We start from the raw sequence: 23,275 nt of genomic DNA, 5'->3' as shown, positions 1-23,275 counted from the left end.
ATTCAATTATTCACATTTACCAGTGATTTGGAAGAGCAGTGAGTCCTAGCACCCTATACTCATCTGATTAATGTCTGAGGACCACATACTGTTCTTGTAGAGGGGTCTGCTGCTGTCTGAGCCCACCCCTAGCTAAACTCAATATATATTCATAGTATAATGGTTACTTACCAGCAGAACATTAGGCTGCTTTATCTTTATATATGGTGTAATGATATATGAAAGAGTATGCAGGAATATGCTAGCTCACTATTTATTGTTAAACTAACAGCACTGTGACTACCTGGTATTCTCAAAAACTGCTGAGGAAAAAAAAAAAAAAAAAGTATTTTGACCTTAACATTGAAAGACCTTGAATACACACCTTTTTCTTACAAACTCAGACAAACATTTCACTATGGTAGTTAGACCTTTCTGAAGGTGAGAAATACCAAAGTGTCAGCTTGAAACTCTGCTCGTATTTTATACCACACTAGCAAAGTAAATATGTTTGACTTGACATATTTTACGTTCCTCATTCACTTATCTTGCTGTCACTTGCAAGACTACTTGTTAAGATCACAGCACAGAGATTTATGGGTTTCTGCATAGCTCTCAAGCATGCTAATTCCATGAAAAACGGAGACTTTTGATATTTAAGAGGGCGAGACTAATGAACAATATGGGGGCATGTTATGTATTTTGGTAATATATTATCATTGTGTTGGTGTACTTCTCAGTTATATCGGCACCGCAGTAATTCTGACCATAAAACTGATGGCAAACCTTAGCAGATTGCATGACGATTATGTTCCTCACCCAAAACAAAACAAGCATTCAACTTAGATCCTAACAAGTCCTAAAATTTCAGGTGTGACTCCACTTAAGCCCAATATATTAATTTCCCATTCCCATATGTCACATGGACATGGCTCATAGGAGACAATGGGGATCCTCACCATGGATTGCTTCTTTAGCACTGTGCTTGCTTGGACATCGCTATACTTTTCCTGACTGATGTAGATGTAAAAAATCTATTTCTATATTCTTGACCCTGCTGAGCTGCCATTTTCTTAAAAAAGCATGGGTCACCATAGTGTATCTATATTATTTAATATATTTATTATATTATATATTTATATATTATATATTTAGTATATTATTTAATATATTTATTAATGATCTAGTGGAAGGGTTGCATAGTAAAATAGCAATATTTGCAGATGATGCTAAACTTTGTAAAGTAGTTAATACAGATGAGGACAGGGCACAGCTACAGGAGGATTTAGATAAATTGGGGAGTTGGGCCAAAAAATGGCAAATGGGGTTCAATGCCGATAAATGTAAGGTCATGCACATGGGAAAGAAAAACAGCAGTCACCCATACATATTAAATGGGAAACCGTTGGGGAAATCTGACATGGAGAAGGACCTGGGCGTCTTGGTTAATAGCAAATTAAATTGGAGTGCCCAGTGTCAGGCAGCAGCTGCGAAGGCAAATAGAGTCATGGCATGCATCAGAAAAGGAATAGGGGCATATGATGAGAACATTGTTCTTCCTCTGTATAAAGCGCTGGTAAGGCCGCACTTAGAATATTGTGCACAGTTCTGGGCTCCGGTGCTCAGGAAAGACATATTGGAGCTAGAGAGGGTACAAAGGAGGGCGACTAAGGTAATAAAGGGAATGGAGGGACTAGAATACCCAGAGAGGTTGTCAAAATTAGGCCTATTTACGTTGGAAAAGAGAAGGCTTAGGGGAGACCTCATAAACATGTATAAATACATCAGGGGGCAGTACAGAGATCTCTCCCATGACCTGTTTATACCAAGGATGGTGACAAAGACGAGGGGGCACACTATGCGTCTGGAGGAAAGGAGGTTCCTGCACCAGCATAGAAGGGGATTCTTTACGGTCAGAACCGTGAGACTCTGGAACTCTCTGGGAGAGGAAGTGGTGATGTCCAACTCACTTAATGAGTTCAAGAGAGGCCTGGACGCCTTTCTTGAGAACAATAAAATTACATCTTATGCTTAGTGATAGTTAATTAATCCAGATCGGTGTCGGGAAGTGAATTTTTTCCTCAAATGATGTCAATTGGCCTATACCGCATGTTTTTTTTTTTTTTTTGCGTTCCCCTGGATCAACGCTGCGGAATAGCTGCAGTGCACAAGAAATAGGCTGAACTGGATGGACGCTTGTCTTTTTTCGGCCTTATAAACTATGTAACTATGTATCATTGGCATAGGAACAGCTAAAGGAATAGGTGTAGCAACCATAGAAATTGGTATGAAGCTTGAAGTCTAAAGCTGGCCATACACAAATTAGCTGTTGGCCAAACATTCGTTTGGCAGCTATCTCTCCCAACTCTTCCATATCCATGAGCGCAGCTGAGCACTCATTTGTTTTAGCAGGGAGAAAGAAAAACAAAAGGATTGGCCATTGAAATTCCAACTGCTCGCTGTTTATCTGCCCCACATCATCTGTCGGCAAGAGTAAGCAAGCACCCATACATATCAGCTGGTCAGCCTGTCCCTACAAAGTCAGCAGATTTAACTGACAGTCATCTACACTGTGTTCAGAATTATTAGGCAAATGAGTATTTTGATCACATGATACTTTTTATACATGTTGTCCTACTCCAAGCTGCATAGGCTTGAGAGCCAACTACCAATTAAGTAAATCTGGTGATGTGCATCTCTGTAATGAGGAGGTGTGTTGACTAATGACATCAACACCCTATATAAGGTGTGCTTAATTATTAGGCAACTTCCTTTCCTTTGGCAAAATGGGTCAGAAGAGAGTTTTGACGGGCTCTGAAAAGTCCAAAATTGTGAGATTTCTTGCAGAGGGATGCAGCAGTCTTGAAATTTCCAAACTTTTGAAGCGTGATCACCGAACAATCAAGCGTTTCATGGAAAATAGCCAACAAGGTCGCAAGAAGCATGTTGGCCAAAAAAGGCACAAAATAACTGCCCATGAATTGAGGAAAATCAAGCGTGAAGCTGCCAAGATGCCATTCGCCACCAGTTTTGCCATATTTCAGAGCTGCAACGTTACTGGAGTATCAAAAAGCACAAGGTGTGCAATACTCAGGGACATGGCCAAGGTAAGGAAGGCTGAAAAATGACCACCTTTGAACAAGAAACATAAGATAAAACTTCAAGAATGGTTCAAGAAATATCTTAAGACTGATTTTTCAAAGGTTTTATGGACTGATGAAATGAGAGTGACTCGTGATGGGCCAGAGGCTGGATCAGTAAAGGGCAGAGAGCTCCACTCCGACTCAGAAGCCAGCAAGGTGGAGGTGGGGTACTGGTATGAGCTGGTATCATCAAAGATGAACTTGTGGGACCTTTTCGGGTTGAGGATGGAGTGAAGCTCAACTCCCAGACCTACTGCCAGTTTCTGGAAGACAACTTCTTCAAGCAGTGATACAGGAAGAACTCAGTATCGGTCAAGAAAAACATGATTTTCATGCAGGACAATGCGCCATCACATGCATCCAACTACTCCACAGCGTGGCTGGCCAGTAAAGGTCTAAAAGAAGAAAAAATAATGACATGGGCCCCTTGTTCACCTGATCTGAACCCCATAGAGAACCTATGGTCCATCATAAAATGTGAGATCTACAGGGAGGGAAAACAGTACACCTCTCGGAACAGTGTCTGGGAGGCTGTGGTGGCTGCTGCACGCAATGTTGATCTAAAACAGATCAAGCAACTGACAGAATCTATGGATGGAAGGCTGTTGAGTGTCATCATAAAGAAAGGTGGCTATATTGATCACTAATTATTTTGGTTTTTGTTTTTGCATGTCAGAAATGTTTATTTCTAAATTTTGTGCACTGATATTGATTTACCTGGTGAAAATAAACAAGTGAGATGGGATTATATTTGTTTTTTATTAAGTTGCCTAATAATTCGGGACAGTAATAGTTACCTGCACAAACAGATATCCTCCTAAGATAGCCAAATCTAAAAAAACCCACTCCAACTTCCAAAAATATTAAGCTTGGATATTTATGAGTCTTTTGGGTTGATTGAGAACATAGTTGTTGATCAATAATAAAAATAATCCTCTAAAATACAACTTGCCTAATAATTCAGCACACAGTGTAATATGTATTGGTACTTTAAGGGGGAACTTGTAAAAATCCAGCCAGCCTTTGTTGCCTGCTTTAAGGGGTTGTCTGGTCTTGTGTTGAAAGTCTGCATTCACTCTATGTAATTGTGGATTTTCTGAACCCTTAGGTTAAGTGCCCACGTAGCGTTTTTGTAGCATTTTTGCAGCGTATTTACGGCTGCGTAAACGCGGCGAAAACGCTTGTAAAACAGTCTGCCATGCAAAGCAATGTGAATTCGGATGTGCTGTGCACATGATGCGCTAATTTGCGCGCCGAATTCGCATTGCGTTGCAAAACACAGCATGACCATTTCTACCGCGATTACGCTGCAAATTCGCGGCCATTGAGGAACATTGAAATGCAGCAAACCCGCAGGTATATGTGGATTTGCTGCGTTTCAATTAAATTCAGTGGCTGCGAATTTGCAGCGCAATCGCGGTGCGTGTGGTACCCGGGATGAAGAGGAGACTACAACTCCTCTTCATCCACGCGATTAAAAGAAGAAATAAAAAAGTTAAAAATAAACATAACCTGTATATTCACCTCTCCGGCGGGCCCCGGTCTGCTCCTGGCCACGTCCCCTCTCCTTGGCGTCCCGCGGTGTACTGTCAGGACCTGCGGTGATGTCATTTAGTCACCTGATGGTCACGCGACCGCTAACGTCGGCGGTCAGGTGATGGTCGCGTGACCATCTGCTGACTAAATGACGTCACCGCAGGTCCTGACAGTACACCGCGGGCCACCTATGCGAGAGGACGCGGCCGGGAGCAGACTGGAGGAGACCGGAGAGGTGAGTATACAGGTTTTTTTTCTATTTTTAACGTTTTAGTTCTCTTTTTTTTTTACTATAGATGCTGCATTTAAAGCATCAGTTGTTCACACATTATAAATCCATTCCGGGTGCATGGATTTATATTGTGTGACCGACTTATCAAGCACTTTTCCAAGTGATGCTCAAAATCGCTTGGAAAACTGCTTGAAAAAACGCATGCGAAAACGCATGTAAAAACGCTGAAAAAACGCTTCTCTCTGGCAGAAAAAACTCATGTACATCTGCATGCGTTTTTTTCTGCCAGAGAGAGGCAAAAACACTCTGCATCAAATCTGCTACGTGGGCACATAGCCTTAGAGCGTACACCACAGACTGTCAGAATTTTACGGTGTTGCCCCCGAGACCAAGCAGTTGTGTAACTTCAAGTTTGCGATTTGCATACTTGCTGTCACATGCCAACTAGAAGTTGCTTGGCCTTGCTCAATACAAGTGAATTGAGTATGGCCGACTATGTCTAGTTGGAATGTCGCCAAAAGTATGCAAATCCCATGTGACTGCCTGGTCTCGGAAGCGACACCACATAATCTTGTCAGTATGTGGTTGGTGCTCTGTAAGGATTCAGATGTCTGCAGTCACATAGAGTGATCTCAGACTTTCAACACAAGACAGGATAACCCCTTTAAGTAAAAGTACTGATACTGTATTTTGCATCACTGAAATTCCCAATAATGTTAACTAGGGAAAAAAGCATAACTGTCTATAAATGTTATGTTTATGTAAATACATGAGATATTTTTGGTGATCAGTAGAAGGATTCATCAACTTGTATAGCATAACTATAAGAAAACTGCAGCATTCAGAAAACTGATGAACTGATGATTCATTTATCAGACATCTCTTGGATTAGAACTTAAAAAAACTATCACAAGTACTCTATACAAAGTGCATATAAATTCCAATATCAATACTCAAATATTTGAGTAAGTAAACCAATGCTTTTGCCCAGTCTGACCTTGTATGCTGATAGAGCTGCTAATAGATGAACTACAATACAGTGGGGAAAAAAGTATTTAGACAGCCACCAATTGTGTAAGTTCTCCCACTTAAAAAGATGAGAGAGGCCTGTAATTGACATCATAGGTAGACCTCAACTATGAGAGACAAAATGAGAAAACAAATCCTGAAAATCACATTGTCTGATTTGGAAAGAATTTTTTTTTCAAATTTTGGTGGAATTTAAAGGGGTTTGAATACTTTCCGTACCCACTGTATGTGAATAAACACTTACAAAACAGTCATTAAGATGAAAGTTCCACTATCATAAGACATATGCATTCTTAATGCATGATTAGATATAGTGCCATTGTATGTTTTATGCTTCCAATGGAGTTACCCTTTAAGTAAAGTACTTAATCTAAAGTTAACTTTTAAGATTTATTGGATGACTCTAGTATGGGAACCCCAAATTACACCAAAGTCTGTAGTGGATACAGTGATGTAATTTGTAGCTTGTGTGCCCCAATGCAAAATCTCAAAAACAAGGTTTTCTAATAGGATTGGTTTCTCATATGGGCCAAAGAGACCTTTTGCACCCAGGAACTAGGTGCAACTGCAACCCCTGAACCAACATAAAAAACGAATAGATGCAAAAGAGAGCAGACATACCAGTCTTTCCTTTATACTGTACTTGTATTTCTTTTTGTAGCCACTTCTCATAAAACTGTCACAAACACTGCATGATTCCATCCTTATGTATTCTGGACCTGATAAAAGTGTAGGTATTTGCATTTTTACTGAATTTATAGATAGTATGATATAGATGAATAGATTATTGATTAAAAGATAGTAGGTGTTAGAGATATGATAATAATCTTTTGAAAATCGAATTTGCCAACTTCACTAAATCTTTCCCAAAACAATAGATTCACAGCGAATTGCAGGTACCCCAATTGCTTGAAAAGATGAGTTTATCACTCTAAGGTCTCCTACGACTTTATCCAACTTATTTCATACTGTTGCATCAACTCATTTCAAGCCTAATAATGTCAAAAGAGACCTCCACATAAATTCCTATGGGTAAATGTATAGTAACTGTTCTGTAACACATGCTATCTGTACAGTTTCTTCAGAGTTTTATCCTTTTCGTTTCCTTTCTGTATGGCTAAGCTCTGAGCTTTGACATCCCACTATTCAGATTCACCATAAAATGGCTGCTGCTTTCCCTCCCTCTGCTTTTATACAGGCTAGGAGTGCCCCCTGCAGTGATAGCCAAAAGGCTTTATGGGGAAACCCATCCAGCTGTGCCCAAAGGCAATGCCTTTTCTGGCTAATGCAGTCTTTTGCAATATGTAAAATGGGGGTGTACATTTTTGGTGATTTCCGTAAATCAAAAATCAAAAATATTCCTGAAAATTCGACATGAATTTGATCTGCATCTAATCGATTCCCTCATCTCTAGTGAGTGTATGATGCAAGATAGATAATATGAGATAGCTAAATGGTTTAATACCAAAATCCAGTATTTTATCTTTTTATCACAGTGCTGCTATAATTTTGTATTTGTAGATAGATAATAGATAGAGAGATAGATAGAGAGATAGAAAAAAATCAAGGCAACACCAGCAAACAGGCAGGGGTGCAAAGCCTCCCAGGCATAAACCAATCCCCCAATATACGTAAAAAATGAAGGCAGCACCCCCAAATTAGAAAAATTAAAAATTTAATGGCCCATTAAACGTTTTGGTTCAATTGAGGACCTTTGGACCGAAATGTTACCATCACTTTGGGCCATTAAATTTTTCATTTTTCTAATTTTGGTGTGCTGCCTTCATTTTTACATATATTGGAGGATAGATAGAAATAATAAAAAGAAGCAGCACTCAAAAAATATAATAAAAAAAGTGGACTTTTAATTAGCCCATGTAACAACAGAACCTTTGTCAAGCTTTCTGGCTATGCGTTTTTTGAGTTCTGCCTCTTTTTATTACTTATATCTTTACATCTGGATTATTGTTTGGAAGGTCATGTACCCTTCATTTTTTGTATTTTTTTGTGCTATTCCACTATATTTCACATGGATAGATAGATAGATAGATAGATAGATAGATAGATAGATAGATAGATAGATAGATAGATAGATAGATAGATAGATAAAAAAGGCTCACTGCTTAGACCAAAAGATTGTATACCTTGGGAATGGAATAACGTTTATCTACAGTGGTCGGCCACTACTTCTTACATATATAGTGGCATATATATATATATATATATATATATATATATATATATATATATATATGCACACATATATATATCTATATACACATATATATGTATCTAAATACACATATATAAGAGATAGATAATCCTGATGATATGTGTTTATGTTCTTATTTTTATTTCCAATAAATATTTGCCTGACACTTCCTTTTAATCCGAGGATCCGTCTATTCATCCATATGGCAGATTTATAACTCTTCCAATTACCGTGCAAATTATTGCTAATATTAGCTCATGAAAGTGTTTCTGCTCTGCAGGTTGGTTATTATTTATAAAAATCACACAAGCAGCTGATACATTCATAAGCTAATTATTTCGGCAGCTGGGTACACACTGAGCAATATGGCTGCAACTGAGCAGATTTTTTGGTACTTGCTGTGGTGAATTCATGCAGGGGGGAGAAGTACACCAGACAGACTTAACTAGGAAATCTAAATAATTCCATTTCTCTGGAAAGTCACTTTTGTTGCAAATATTCTGTTATAGAATTTAAGGTATGGTTTCATTGTGGCAAAAAATCTACATTGGTGCTATCATTATTATCCTAAATGTAGGTTATGCAGAAAATAGCTTCTGTCAAAATACAAGCATTCAGTGCACGCTGGAATATGTAGTTCTTCAACTATTGGAAATAGCTTAATTTTTTTTCATTATTATTATTGCATTCTGACAAATACAGTAGGAGACCATGAACACTGACGATAAAGATAGTAATAATAGAACCCTGCAAGCTTTATACTTTGTTACTCCGTGAAGGATAATTTAGGCAAGAGTTACATGTGTCAAGCAACATTGAGATTGTGGTGTCACATTGTGCCTAATTATTTTTGGTATCGCTTTGCGACCTAGTACAAATATGACAGAGTTGCAAATGTTTCCAAATGTATTGGATTTCCTGTTGATGGTTGTAAGTCACAGGAGACTCACGTGCCATAGACTTATTTCTTTTATTCACTTATATTGTGTAGTTAAATGGAATCTGTTAAAAGGATCACCCCTCCAAAGCTGTCTATATGGGCATGTAGGTTATAGAAAGTGGAATAAAATGATACCTTGATATCTGTGATCAAATGTCTTATTCCAAAGAAATACACATTCTTCTCAATATGTAAATAAGCTGTTAAGATCTATGGGCCGGACACTGATCTGCATGAGAATCCGCCTCCAGAGCTTATTTTAAAAGGAAGGAGGTATTATCAGTGTGAGACATGTAGATCAGGAGAGCAGACTGTCGGTCATTACATGTCTCACATTGGTAATGCTCCCTTTCATTTAAAATAAGCTCTGGAGGCAGATTCTCATGCAAATAAGTGTCCAGCCCAAAGATCTTAACAGCTCATTTACATTTTAAGAAAAAATTGGATTTCTCTGGAATAAGACATGAGATTGCATATATCATTTTATTCAGCTTCCTATGACCTACATACCCATATAAATGGCTTTGGAGGGATGATCCTACTGACAGATTACCTTTAATGCCGCAGCACTTTACAGACATCAGTCATCACTGTCCCCATTGGGACTCACAATCTAGATTCCCTATCAGTATGTCTTTGGAGTGTGGGAGGAAACCGAAGTACTCAAAGGAAGCCCACACTGGGGGAACATAAAAACTCCTTGCAGATGTTGTCTTTGGTAGGGTTTGAAGTAACACTGCAAGGCTGCAGCACTGCCCACTGAGCCACTGTGCTGCCCTACTTTGGTGTAAGTCATGTGCAACTTATCAGTAATTTTTCCTTTTTATACATAGCAAAAATCGCTGCTGTAAAATAATTGAGCGACAGCCTGACAATTACTGTTGTGACACACTGTGTTGCTCCAGACTTACTGTAACATTATAAATGTAGGGAATGATGTGTTGTACAAATAAGCCTTTTTTCCTAAGTTTTGATATAATTGTTTTTCTTGAAGGCTAAACACTTAATAATAACCTTTCCCATAACTATCCTCAATAACTTAATCAGAAAGTGGCACATATGGCGCAAAAAGTAATTCTTTAGGTTCAAATATGTTTTAAATTAAGTGCAAACAATATATGTTTTTATTTCTAACAAAAATGGCTCTTAAAAAGTGGTGCTTGTAGCTTGCTGACATGTTAGGCCACTTGTGTGTAACAAAATTATCAGATGCAGCCAGTATGGTGGCTCAGTGGGTAGCACCATTGCTTTGCAGCGCTGGGGTCCAGGGTTCTCCCCTTTTTTGGGTGGATTTCCTCCCAGTTCTCCGGTTTCCTCCCACACTCCAAAGACATACTGATAGGGAATTTAGATTGTGAGCCCCAATGGGGACAGTGATGATAATGAATGTAAACCTCTGTAGAATCAATGGCACTATATAAGTGAGTAAAACATGAATAAAATGAATCAGATTAATTATTTTCAATATGATATATTACCAAAATGAGTCCAAGCAATACAGTGGCTCATATTACTATTGTTTTGGCACTGTCCTTTGGGTTGTTCAGAAACTACTGTCCAGTTTTATTAGAAAGTGTCGGAGGGTGGACAAAGTTTTCACAGCAGTAAGTGCATGTGTATTTCTCAGCTGGCAATCCTATCCACATGCATTCATAATGCTGTCAGCACCACAAAGTTAAAAGTTGCATAGATCAGTGACAACTAGTGTTGTAGGACAGCTAGATGTGTTCACTTCTAAAAAAAAATCTTTCATCCTCTCCCTCATCCAGAATAGAGCAGGTCTGTGCAAATGTGGCCTTTCTCTTGTAAAAACAAGGCAGTCTTGTGTTACAGATTACCCGATAAATCCCCAGTGCCTTCACAGTTCACTGCCTACAGCTGCTACAGATGGGCAGGAGCCTACTCTGTCTCTGCTCTGTGCTGTGCAGCCGCCAGTGGAAGGAGAAAATGGAATGATCAGGCTATTAACATCGGAGCCGTGAGGAAGACGAGGCACAATAAGAACAGCTGGTGTTTCTGCCTTGGCCGATACAGCGAAGATAATCAAATCTTGCCTTTTCCCCCCTATTTATTTATGTTTGGGGAGCGATGTGTAGTGGAGGATGGGAGGAAATGAGGGCATTAGAGGTTAAAGAGTTAATTGTTAAATCTGTAAGACACAGAGTCACTTTGAGGTTCTTATTGACAGATTGGTTGTAGCGTGCAGTAGGTTGGATTTATCCATAGCGGTTTTCACTACGATTCGATGAAAATATCTGGTTTAGATTGATATTGTGTAAATGGCTAAAATGATCAGATGAAATAAATTGGAAAATTATTTAAATGGCATAAAAATGTTTCCATCCGACTGATGACATTTCTGTGATCCTGAAGTATAAATATTGAATGAAATCTGAAAACCTCATTACAAGAAATAGCAGAGCTTTATTTTATTAACATTTCCAAATGTAGGACAATTCCTATCCTGGCAAAAAAAATCTTTCTGTCTGTACATGGCCAGCTCACGTTAGTGGGATTGGGGGCCAAGCTCATCAGGTCTTACAAGAAGAGCGTTCGGGCATGTAACATCTTGTGCTCGATGTCTTAAGGTTCGTTTTTGGAGGCAGAAAATTGGAATCGTTAAACAGGAATGCAGCATCAGTGCAGGAATGTATTACTATTTTCATAACTTTGCTTTCAAACAACTTCTAAGTTGAAAAAGTTAGCATAAATCAAAAAGAGCTTGACTTCTGTTGTTTGCTACACCAGGATATCTTCTATGATCTGACCGCAGATGACCGATCATAGCGATATATGCTAAGTGCAAATGGGAAGAAACCCCCATGCATGTCATACTGTAACTTTGTAACATACTATCGACTCATTTCAATCACGCATCAGTTTTTTTCACATACAAGAAAAATGGACTGAGTTTCATCACAGTTTGGTCCGATTATTATCAGTTTTGCTCATATGTGGAAAAAAAAGCTTCTCCACCTTCTCCTATTTACCTATCTAGTTGTCCATGAAAATCACAAGGTATTTGAGTGCTGACTAATTTTGTCATGGACCCATGGACTTGCATTGCCGATTTTGATCTGACACTCAGATCAAGATCGGACATGTCTCCATGATATTGTGTGGAACAGTCGTTCTGTGAAAAATCAAGGACATTGGAATGGCCCCATTCACTATTACAGGTATGAGTGCTATCCGTGAAAAACATGGATAGTACTTGTATGAGGAAAAATTGACGTATATAAGGTTTATTAAATGCAGAGGGTAGAGATAAATCTGGGCTGTGCTCCCTGAGAGGGTCCAAAGACCAAAGAGTAAGGCTATGTTCACACACGTTGTGTTTTTTTTCTGCTGCAAATCTGCTGCTAACTTTTCTCTGGCTGGAAAACAGCTACGCTAAAAATGCAGGTTTTGGTCCGTTTTGAGTTGCGTTTTTGCTGTGTTTTTTTGACCACCCATTACTTCTTATGGGTGAAAAAACGCTGCAAATACGCAGCAAAAACGCAGGTGCATTTTCTGCTGCAAAAACGCTGAAAGAAGTGACATACTCTATTTTCCAAAAACACAACCAAGTCACAAAATACACAGCAAAAAAAAACCAACCACTATATAAAATCCATGCCAGTTGCATGGATTTATATAGTGTGACCAAGTTGTCAAGCACTTTCCAAGTGATGCTAAAGTCGATTGGAAAGCACTTGACAACCCGCATGCAAAATCGCATCTGCAAAACGCGTGACACGCTTGTCCCTGGCTGAAAAAACGCATGTAAAATCCGCGTGCGTTTTTTCTGCCAGGGAGATGCAGAAACCCTCAGGAAAAATCCAGAGCATTTCTGCATCGTGGGCACATAGCCTTACTGTGAACCCCTTTGCCTTCAAAACAGCATCAATTCTTCAAGGTACACTTGGTCAAAGTCAGGGATTTTGTAGGATTCTAGTCAGGTGCATGAGAAGCCCGTTATACTAAACAGGTGATAGTAATCACAAATTAACATAATTAGGTTGAAACACAGTCATTAATTGAAACAAAAACAGCCATGTAGGAGGCTTAAAACTATCTGAGGAATAGTCAAACTCTGCTACAAAGGTTAAGTTGTGGAAGACAGTTCCATGTCACAGGTCATTCATGATGGCCAGACTGAGCACAGCAATGAACATAAGTTAGTTATACTGCATCATCAAGATTTGATTATCATGATCTTTAGAATAAGCACCAAGAAATTGCCAACGCTGAAGACCGCAGACACTGTAGTTGGCCAAGGAAACTTAGTGCAGCTTACTTTCACAATCAAAAGAAGCCCAACAGTGCCATCAGCAAAGAACCGGCAGCAACCAAACCTTATACTGTTTGGTGACGTCAGTCCATAAGTTGTCTCCATGGAAGAATTATGGCCTGGAAGTCATACTTTCAACATGGAAACAAGGCCAAGAGACTCAACTATGCACAAAAACATATCAACTGGGGTACAGAAAAATGGCAGCAGGTTGTCTGGACTGATGATTCAAATTGTGAAGTATTTGGATGTAGCTGAAGGCAGTTTGTTCGTAGAAGGGCTGCAGAGCAATACAATGAGTGTCTACAGGTAACAGTGAAGCATGAGGGATGTTGCTTGAAAATTTTGGCCTGCGTCTCAGCAAATGCAATACCATCAGGGAGCCACCTGTTTGGCTCCAAGTTTATTCTGCAGCAGAACAACGACCCCAAACATACAGCCAATATCATTAATATTTATCTTCAGTGTAAAGAAGAACAAGGAGTCCTGAAAGTGATGATATGGTCCTCACAAAGCCCTGATCTCAACATCATAGAGTCTGTATGGGATTACATGAAGTGACTAGAGAAGTTTGAACAAGTTTTTATCCACAGAAGATCTGTGGTTAGCTCTCCAAGATGTTTAGTTCTTCAAAAGCTGTGTGCAAGTGTACCTAGAAGAATTGATGCTTTGTTACTGTTCTGAAGGCAAAGGGTGATTTGATTTAGATTTCTCTTTTGTTCACTCACATTGACAAAATATATAACTAAATTTGCATAATGTTCCAGCAACTACACATCTGCAAGATCTCATTTCTGACATTTTTAGCAGAGAAACAGAGGTGAAGAAATCAGGTGTTTTAATTCATGATTCAACTAAGCTTGAGATAGGAAAGATTGTGTAAAAATGGTAGTCAGACATGATGGATTATAACACCTAAGAAAACATAATCAAAAGGTATTCATACAGTTCTCCTTTATCTTTAAGCCATTATTATTATGGTTATGCTATAAGACAGTTATACTATTATATGACTCCTGACAACTCTAAAGAGAATGGTCAAAATTGTTTCCAAATGTCTACAAACAGCTACTCAGAAATTAGTTGATTGTCATGAGTCCAGCGTCAAAAAGATCTGAAATAACATGCTCTTTTACCTTGTTTGGCTATTTTTTTATGACCCCATTGAAGTCAATGTTAAGGGATTGTGCATGCTGGTTCAGTGCTCCTGCCAAGAATAGGCACTTGGAGCCAATTATAAAAATAAAAATAATGGTTGTCATGGGACAGTCTATATCAATCATATATTTTCCTAAGTCTAATAAATATATGATCTACAGAGCAGCCTAATCCTATGAAATTTATAATCTTGTTTTATTTAATCTTTTGCTACAGGGTTGGCTCTGCGAACTTCTCCGCTGGAAAGAAAATCCAAGTCCAGAAAACCGTACATTGTGGGAGAATCTGTGCACCATTCGTCGTTTCCTTGGGCTCCCTCAGCATGAAAGAGATGCTATTTACGAAGAAGAGTCCAGACATCATCACAGTGAGCGCCTCCAGCATGTAGTACAGCTAACCCCTGAACCTGTGCAGGTAAGAAATACTAGTCTACGCAGTCATGTCTAATACTGACCGAGAAGTACTTCGGCAACGAATCAACTGAATTTCTCCTGCATCATTTTTACATTTTACATTGACTTGCAATAATTCATAGACTTTATTGTAAATTGTTTTTACAAAATAATATAACACCCTACTGTAAATTAATAAAATAAATAGTACTGCAATCATATAAAAGTATTAGGTCGCATGATGGGTGACTGAACTTGATTTACATTAGGAGGCACTTAAGTCCTTATAATACAATCTTCAGCTGCCATATTGTCTATTTTCAACAGTAAAGAGGACATCCGTTTAGTAATAGGAGATTGTTAGATTCACTAGGTGAGGTGGATCCTCAAAGCCCAAGGTCTGGGTGGGCACATGGCCCACGAGCATCGGTGCAGCAGTGAGGTGGAGAAACCGGAACATGGACAGCTGAGTGACTGAAAATCACAGGTAGACAGGTGGAACGCTGGAAACCGCATGTAAGCAGTCGGGAAATGTATAGGAAACTGCAGGCAGGCAGGAGATGTCCAGGAGACCACAGACAAGAAGGTGGGATGCTGGAAAGTGCTGGCTGGCCGGAGATGTCCAGGAGACAACAGGCAAGTGGGCGGGAGATGTCCGGTAGACCGCAGGCAGGCAAGAGGAAGACATCCAAGTGACCACAGGCAAGCAGTTGGAATAGTGGAAACTGATGGCAGGTGGAAGACGTCTAGGAGACCACAGGCAGCCAAGTGATAGACGTTCAGGAGATTGCAGGCAGGCAAGCAGACAGGAGATGCCAAGGAGACTTTAGGCAGGTGGGAGACGTCCAGGAGATCACAGACATGTATGCGGGACATGTCCAGGAGACTGAAAACAGCAGCTGAGCTGGTCAAGGTGTATAGAGCAAGCCAGAGTCTAGCAACACTGGAGTCTTAATAACTAAGCACAGGTGTGTGTCTTGGTGAGCCTTATATAAGCCCAGGCAGATGATCACATGGGAGCATGCTGGGCAGTCTGCGAAGCTCAATGTGGAGCACCACAGAGTTCAGCAGACTGGGGTGAGGAAATCAAAGCACGGATCCGGGACAGGTGCGTAACAGAGATATTCTTGTCCATCAGTGAGATTGTATAACGCTTGCCATGGGCACATGGATGGTACCTACCATCCTCACATTTTCTACGATTGGTGACCCAAAACATCATTTTTATATGTTGGTCAATATCTATAGTCAAACTCCCCACATCTCTCAACTCCACATTTATCCCAATGATTGAATTGAGCTGTCTAACTGAATCTTTGGTCCATCACTTCAACAATTCCCATAAAAAATATAAAATTAGTAATTGAATACAAATGAAAGTACAGATACATTTGATGCTGATATTCGTTTAATAATAAAACACTTGCCATAATAAAGAATTGATAACTCCTGCAAATGAATGTAATGTGTAAGGTGTAGCATGGCAAGATTAGAGCCTTATCTACTGAAAATTCTGCTGCACCTTAGAGACATTGTACAATTGCTTCTGAGGCTTTACCTGCCTCCTATCTCATAAACTTCCCACTAGGGATCTACTTCTCACCTCTCTACCTTAGTTTAAGTATGGCCTCTGGCCTACACTGCAAGAGGCCTTATTGCTCGTGAAGATTTGTCTCTACTAAAGTACATGAAGGATACCAGCAATAAGGGGAGAATCTCACTAGCCAGATATGGAAGGCTTTAACCTGTCCTGTGCCAGATAATCGTATAATGTTCTGCTATCATTGTATCAGCAAAGATTATTTGTAAAGAAATGCAGGCAGTGGAAAAATCTGGTATGTGCATCTGTAGACATGTACTTGAATGATAGTCACATTCTGATATTCCGTCTAAATCTGTAATTTGTCATTTACTGTAGAAGGCTGTGAACTTTCTTTGTCAAGAATTACAGTGAAATGTCATACACTTGATGAACTTGTTTTTTTTTTTAATGTGCCTCTATTTTTCAATTAGACATATCTATAAACAGGACAAACCCGTATTTTGCATTAAGTGCTATTAAACTGAAATGAGAGATTTATTTAGTCCACACCTCACTGTTCATAAGATAAAGTTCATGTGTTTTCTTTTGCGACAAGCATAACCTCCATCTACAGATCCTGTTGTGATCCCAAATTCTCTTCACGCGAGCATTTAAGTGCATTACATTGCAGCATTCGATCATGTTTAATCACATGACAATCAGATATATCAGATTTTTAAATGCCTAAATGGGGATGCCATACCCGACAAAACCTATAAACAAGAATGGCACTGTTTTTGTTAACTAGATTACCTTTTTTTAATCCCAGAAAATATCTTCAATCCATTCCCACCAAATTACATGCAATTACATTATGGGTGGGAGGTGTGACAAGTGACATCCTGTTGTAACATTTAGGCCATGGCCCCACTATCAGTATTCGGTCAGTATTGTTTCTCAGGAGTGGGAGCCAAAACCAGAAGTGGGTGATAAATGCAGAATTGGTGACTTGTTTCTATTATACCTTTTCTCTGATTGTTTCACACCTGGTTTTGGTTCCCACTCCTGAGAAAAATACTGACCAAATACTGATAGTGGGGCCGTGGCCTTAGGCGCATTTCAGACGTCTCTGTTTCCAGTATGTGTGGTATCCGTTTCCACATGTACCGGAGACACTGACAATGAATGGGTCTGTGCACGTCAGTGTGTTTTCACGGACCGTGTATCCGTGGGCAAAACACACTGACATGTCCGTTTTTTTACCCGCAGCACAGGCCGCAAAAGGTTCTGCACACATGCACACTGATGACACATGGATGACATCCGTGTGTCATCAGTGTGACACATACCGGCGCCTGGGAATCAGCGTATAGTTTGTGCTGTTTCCAAGTGCCGGGTGCTGAACGCTGCCCTTGTCATTGTCCCCTGCCAGTGCTGCGATCAGCGCAAGCAAGGGACAATGATGAGAGTAATATTCTGCCCCCGCTGTGTCCTGATGTAAGAATAAAATAAAAAAATTCTTAGGCTATGTGCCCACATAGCAGATTTGATGCAGAGCATTTTAGCCTGTCTCTGGCAGAAAAAAATGCAAGCAGATTTACATGTATTTTTTCTGCCAGACAGAAGCGTTTTTTCAGCGTTTTTACATGCGAAAACACATGCGTTTTTTCAAGCACTTTTCCAAGCGATTTTGAGTATCACTTGGAAAAGTGCTTGACAAGTTGGTCACACAATATAAATCCATGCAACTGGCATGGATCTATATTGTGTGACCAACTTAGATTGAATTTAATTGAAACGCAGCAAATCCACATATACCTGCGGGTTTGCTGCGTTTCAATGTTCCTCAATGGCCGCAAATTTGCGGCGTAATCTCGGTAGAAATGGTCACGCTGCATTTTGCAACGCAATGCGAATTTGGCGCACTAATTAGCGCATCATATGCACAGCACATCCGAATTCACATTGCTTTGCATGACAGACGGTTTTACAAGCGTTTTTGTGGCCGTAAAAATGCCGCAAAAACGCTGCAAGAACGATACGTGGGCACATAGCCTTATACTCACCTGTATGAAGATGTCCCCCGCTGTAATCCATCTGACCGATCACGCTGAGAAGCTGGAGAGATTGACTCGCTCCAGTGAGCACGCCCCTAAACTGCTTCACTCAGTGAGTGACACTGTAGCGAGTCATTCTCCCCGACTCCTCAGCATAAGCAGTCAAATGGATTACAGCAGGGGACATCTTTGGACAGGTGAATATAAGGATTTTTTTATTTTATTCTTATTTTTACACCAGGACACAGCGGGGGGCAGAATACTGCTGTCATCATTGTTCCTTGCCAGTGCTGATCGCAGCGCCAGCTAACTGTATGGCTGATTTCCAAGCACAGGTACTTGTGATCCTAATGCGGCACACTGGTGGCACATGGTTACCACACGTGTGCCACACGTATCAGACACATGAACACGGATATCTCCGGTATTGGTTTTTCCATTATCGGAAATATCCGGACATGTGAAAGAGGCTTTAGGATTGGAGATAATTCAAAGACCAGCAGTTGAGCCCTTTAGACTCTTCAGTGAATTGTGACCGCAGCGTCTAAGTGGTTAGAAACAGAGAAGGAGTCCCTTCTCTCAGCCTATTGGCATCAGTGAGCTTACATTGCACCCAGTGACCTAATTAATGCCAAGATATATCATAATTATACATCTGTCACATTAAAGGGGTTGTACAGCTTTAGTCTAGACTTGTGAATCCACATATCTCATGCACTGCTCGTTGAAAAAAAAATTATCAACACAGTTTTTTAGAAATAAATTAATAACTCACAAGTAGAAATGCAGAAAATGTCTTATAGCTATAAAACAATTAAAAAAAGAAAAATCTATGCATATTTGGTATCGCCATACCTGCAGTGACCCGAAGTATAAAGAAAACATTCCCTCCATTATCTGAAAACCCAAATACAAACTGATCAAAACGGTACCAATGAGAACTACAACTCTCTCATTCATTGCTATCAAAATAGAAACGTTATGCCTCTTAGGATGTGGTGCCATGAATTAAAAAAATATAGTGAAACATAAAAACATTATAAATTTGGTATCACAATAATTATCACACCAATACTGATTCACAGAATTTCATTCATATGCATTTACATTCAGCATAGCCGCTGATAAAAAAACAACAACTAAAAAGACAGTGGATGAATTGCTGTTTTTTCCCCGCTCCCCACCCACAAAAAAGAAATAATACAAGTTATATTAAATATTTCATGTACTCCAAAATAAAGCCATTTAAAAACACAACTCCTCTCATAAAAAAAAAATGTTTCCAGGGGAATAAAACTTTGGCTTATGAAATACAGAGATGAAAGTATGCAAAAATTGATATAATATGATGAGGCTTTAAGTACCAAATTAGCATATAAGCTGCATCTATAACGGGTAAAGCGTATATCAGTTAATATGTACCATTGATGCTTTTTATTCCTGCATCAACGATAGTAATGATATTTTTGGTATCAAATGAAGTTGGCATTCAGGTCAACTACCAAACTAGAAAACCCATTTTCAGTAATCTATATAGTATTCTGCCTTAATAAAGGGTCCTCAATCAACGACTCTATTAGCTAAAGTGAAAATTGACTACAAAGAGCCTCACAGCCGGACATACAGTAAATGCCTATGCATTTCATGGGAAATGCAATATGTAAATTGCCTCTTCTGAGATGGAGAGGACTTGAACTCTATAGCGCCACCTATTGCAATCAGCAGTCCTACAAGTCACAATCAACCCTTTAACGTGTATTGCTATGACTTAGGATAATAGCCAAATCAGAATCTCAATTTGCAGATACAGTGTTTCGGGGCAGTTGGCCCTCATCAGTGCAAAGTATGAGAACTGATTTGGCTAGGTAAGAGGCTCTGGACTGAGGTCTAAGGGGTAACGTTTCTCCTTGTGGAGAGTCACATACCAGCTCTAGCACGCCAAGGTAAGGAGGCTTATTCGCTGTGCAATGCTCCTCCGGGAAATTTAATATGTAAATTGCCTCTTCAGAGAAAAAGAGGACTTGAACTCTATAGCGCCACCTATGGGAAGCAGCAATCCTACAAGTCACAATCGACCCTTTATCGAGTCTTGCAATATGACTTAGGATAATAGCCAAATCAGAATCTCAATTTGCAGATACGGTGTTTCGGGCTGTTGGCCCTCGTCAGTGCAAAGAGTATGAGAACTGATTTGGCTAGATGAGAGGCTCTGGACTGACGTCTAAGGGGTAACATTTCTCTTTGTGGATGGTGACATACTGGGAAATGCATAGTTTTACGCTTTCCATTCTCTGGGATGGCACTGCACAGAAATTGAACCCTTTTTGCCAGGATCCCCTTGGAGATCTCACCCCTTGATCAGATAATCTTCAGGAGGCCATTCTAATGAAAAGGAACAGTTCAATGCAGAAAATTCTTGGTATCTGATTTGGGATCGCCATTTGAATTGTGATGCCAAGATCTCTCCATATTTTCAGTTTTCGCCTCCATAGTAGCAGAGAATGATCTCGGATATGTTGTCCAATTACTTTGTGATTATTCTATTAGGATTATATTTCAGCCTACTTATAAATAATGAATTTCCATAATTTAGTGTAATTTTCAGTATTCTTTAGGCTTCAGGGAAGCTGTGTATTGTGCTCTTCATATCAAGTATTGCCGTATTCTGCATTTCTGAATTATGTTACATAACATATCGCGGCTGTATCAGGGCTGTATATTGTTATCTGTGTATTGTGGGTTACTTTAGGAACATATGTACATTGATTTTAGCACAAAATGTAATTAGCGTGTTTCCTGCACCGTAAAGGTACAACACAGACTTAGTCTTTGACTTTTTCCTATATACGATTATTGCACACATCTGCTTTATCTACATTGTATGTTGTTATCGCTTTGTGACCTATATTTTTTAACGAATTCTATCAACAAAGAACTACTAGTTAGAATATTTACTCCACCTGTACAATGGATACATTCATTACATGAAGTATATTGTACAATGTCGACCACAGACTAATGAACAGCATGCAAGGAAGCTTTTTTATACGTTATCAAGAAACTATCTACATTATATAAATTCTTTTAGTTTGACGTGATAAACTAAAAATATGGAAAGTCCAGTTTTTGTTTTTGGTTAAAAGATGATCTGGAATCTCACAAAACTTGTATTAAAACATGTAATATGCTTTAAAAAAAAAGTATAAGAGTATACAACATCAATGAATCCTGTGGAGATAGTAGACCTAGAATATAGGTTAGTGTAAAATGGGGAGAAAGAGAGAGAGGACACTTTTTGGGTGTAAGTGAGCTCAACTCTATGGAGTATGGAGCACTTCACGCTGAGTCTCAAAACATATAAGCATTGGGAACCCACCAGTGTGTCCATAAGGTGACTTGTAAAAATCGATCAAAGAGAAAAACAACTTCTATCCCTTATATCAATCGCCAAATATTTCTGAAAATGGAATCTATATCTTTGCAATCCTCTTCATATGCATTTTTGCTAGATAAACACCATCTTAATTCAATGAGTCTTTAATAAGGGTCTGCTTCTTGATTTTTAGTGTGTCCAAGGGGTAAATGTTCTCCTTGTGGAGAGCGCCTAGTTGTCTAAGAGACTATTTGCATATTTAAATTCCCAGGAGAGAATTGTAAAACCTATAAGTCTATAATTGCCAAGTTGGTGCTAACTAGCAAGGATAGACTTTACCCCAGTCAAAGGCCTCTCACTGAGCCAAACCAGTCCTCCTGTTTTGCTCTGATGAGGAGCAAACACCCTTAAACATGTGTCTGCAAGTGGAGTTTTTGGTTTGGCTTCTTACCCTAAGCTATGTGGTAAAGCTCTGTTAAATGGTTGATATTGACTTTTAGGATTGTTACCTCTTATAGTTGGCACTACAGTTTCTGTCTTCTTCTCTGAAGAGGCTATTTGCATATTGACTTTTAGTGGAATAGTGGAAAGGTCACTGTTCCCATTCACCTCAGTACAGATTCGTGTGTGCTTCTCATTAGGCTCAGAGGAAAGTGATAGAATTTCTTCTGGGCCACAGAAAGTCTGCAACTAGAGCAGAGAGTCTTGGAGAAAGCTGCACATTCTTGGTGGTTTCCACCAATTGAATGCTGTAACACCAGAAACTTGTGTGAAGGTAAGCCTGCCAGCACATAATGACTTTTCAGACCAAGTACAGACATACAGTTTTCTTGAAAAAGAATCTGTCAGTAAGATCAACTACCCTTACAAATCACACATTTGAGGATGCAGGTATCTGAAATATAAATTCATAGACACCTTTATATCCTCTACCTGTTTCTGCATTCCAGAGAAATTAGCATTTTTTTTCAAATGCAATTGAAGTATAAAGTACTCTGGGCGTGACAAAGCACTTAACTATCCTCTGCTGAGCACCAGCCTCCCTAGCTTGTTTGATAACTCATTGTCTGGCAAAGAAATCAGATAGTGAGCTAAATTGGCTGGTACTAGGGGTGGAAGGAACTTTAGGAGGCAGTCACTAAGGAAGTGCTCTGTCATGATCAGAGCAAATAACACCTCATTTACATATTAATTAATATGCACATTTCTCTGGAATGCCTCACCATGGGACCTTACTCACACTTTCTACACCAGTTGCAGACTTTTTATGGCCAAATAGCCAACCCAGCACTTTTACCTTAGCTTAATAACTGTTAATGGAAAATGGTTGCATTGTATGAAAAATCACTATATAGGCACCATAATTTTTTAGAATTTTGTTTAAACTAAATAAATAATGCATAATATTTCATATTCAGGGCCGGCATTA

General features: G+C 39.3%; 1 protein-coding gene across 2 annotated transcripts in view; it reads left to right on the top strand.

Moving 5' to 3' along the window:
- SATB2 (SATB homeobox 2) overlaps positions 1-23,275 on the top strand; it is a 215,619-nt gene that overhangs the window by 157,474 nt on the left and 34,870 nt on the right. For both annotated transcript variants that reach the window (XM_073646531.1, XM_073646530.1), the window contains exon 11: positions 14,719-14,916. In XM_073646531.1, coding sequence (XP_073502632.1) covers positions 14,719-14,916 — 198 coding nt within the window. The remainder of the gene's footprint in view (positions 1-14,718; positions 14,917-23,275) is intronic.

Source organism: Phyllobates terribilis, unplaced genomic scaffold, assembly GCF_046119375.1.
Source record: "Phyllobates terribilis strain yellow unplaced genomic scaffold, ASM4611937v1 Scaffold_9__5_contigs__length_417890890, whole genome shotgun sequence".
In the NCBI taxonomy this organism is placed as follows: domain Eukaryota; kingdom Metazoa; phylum Chordata; class Amphibia; order Anura; family Dendrobatidae; genus Phyllobates; species Phyllobates terribilis.
The sequence above is the reverse complement of the archived record's forward strand: the minus strand, read 5'-3'. Positions and strand labels throughout refer to the sequence as shown.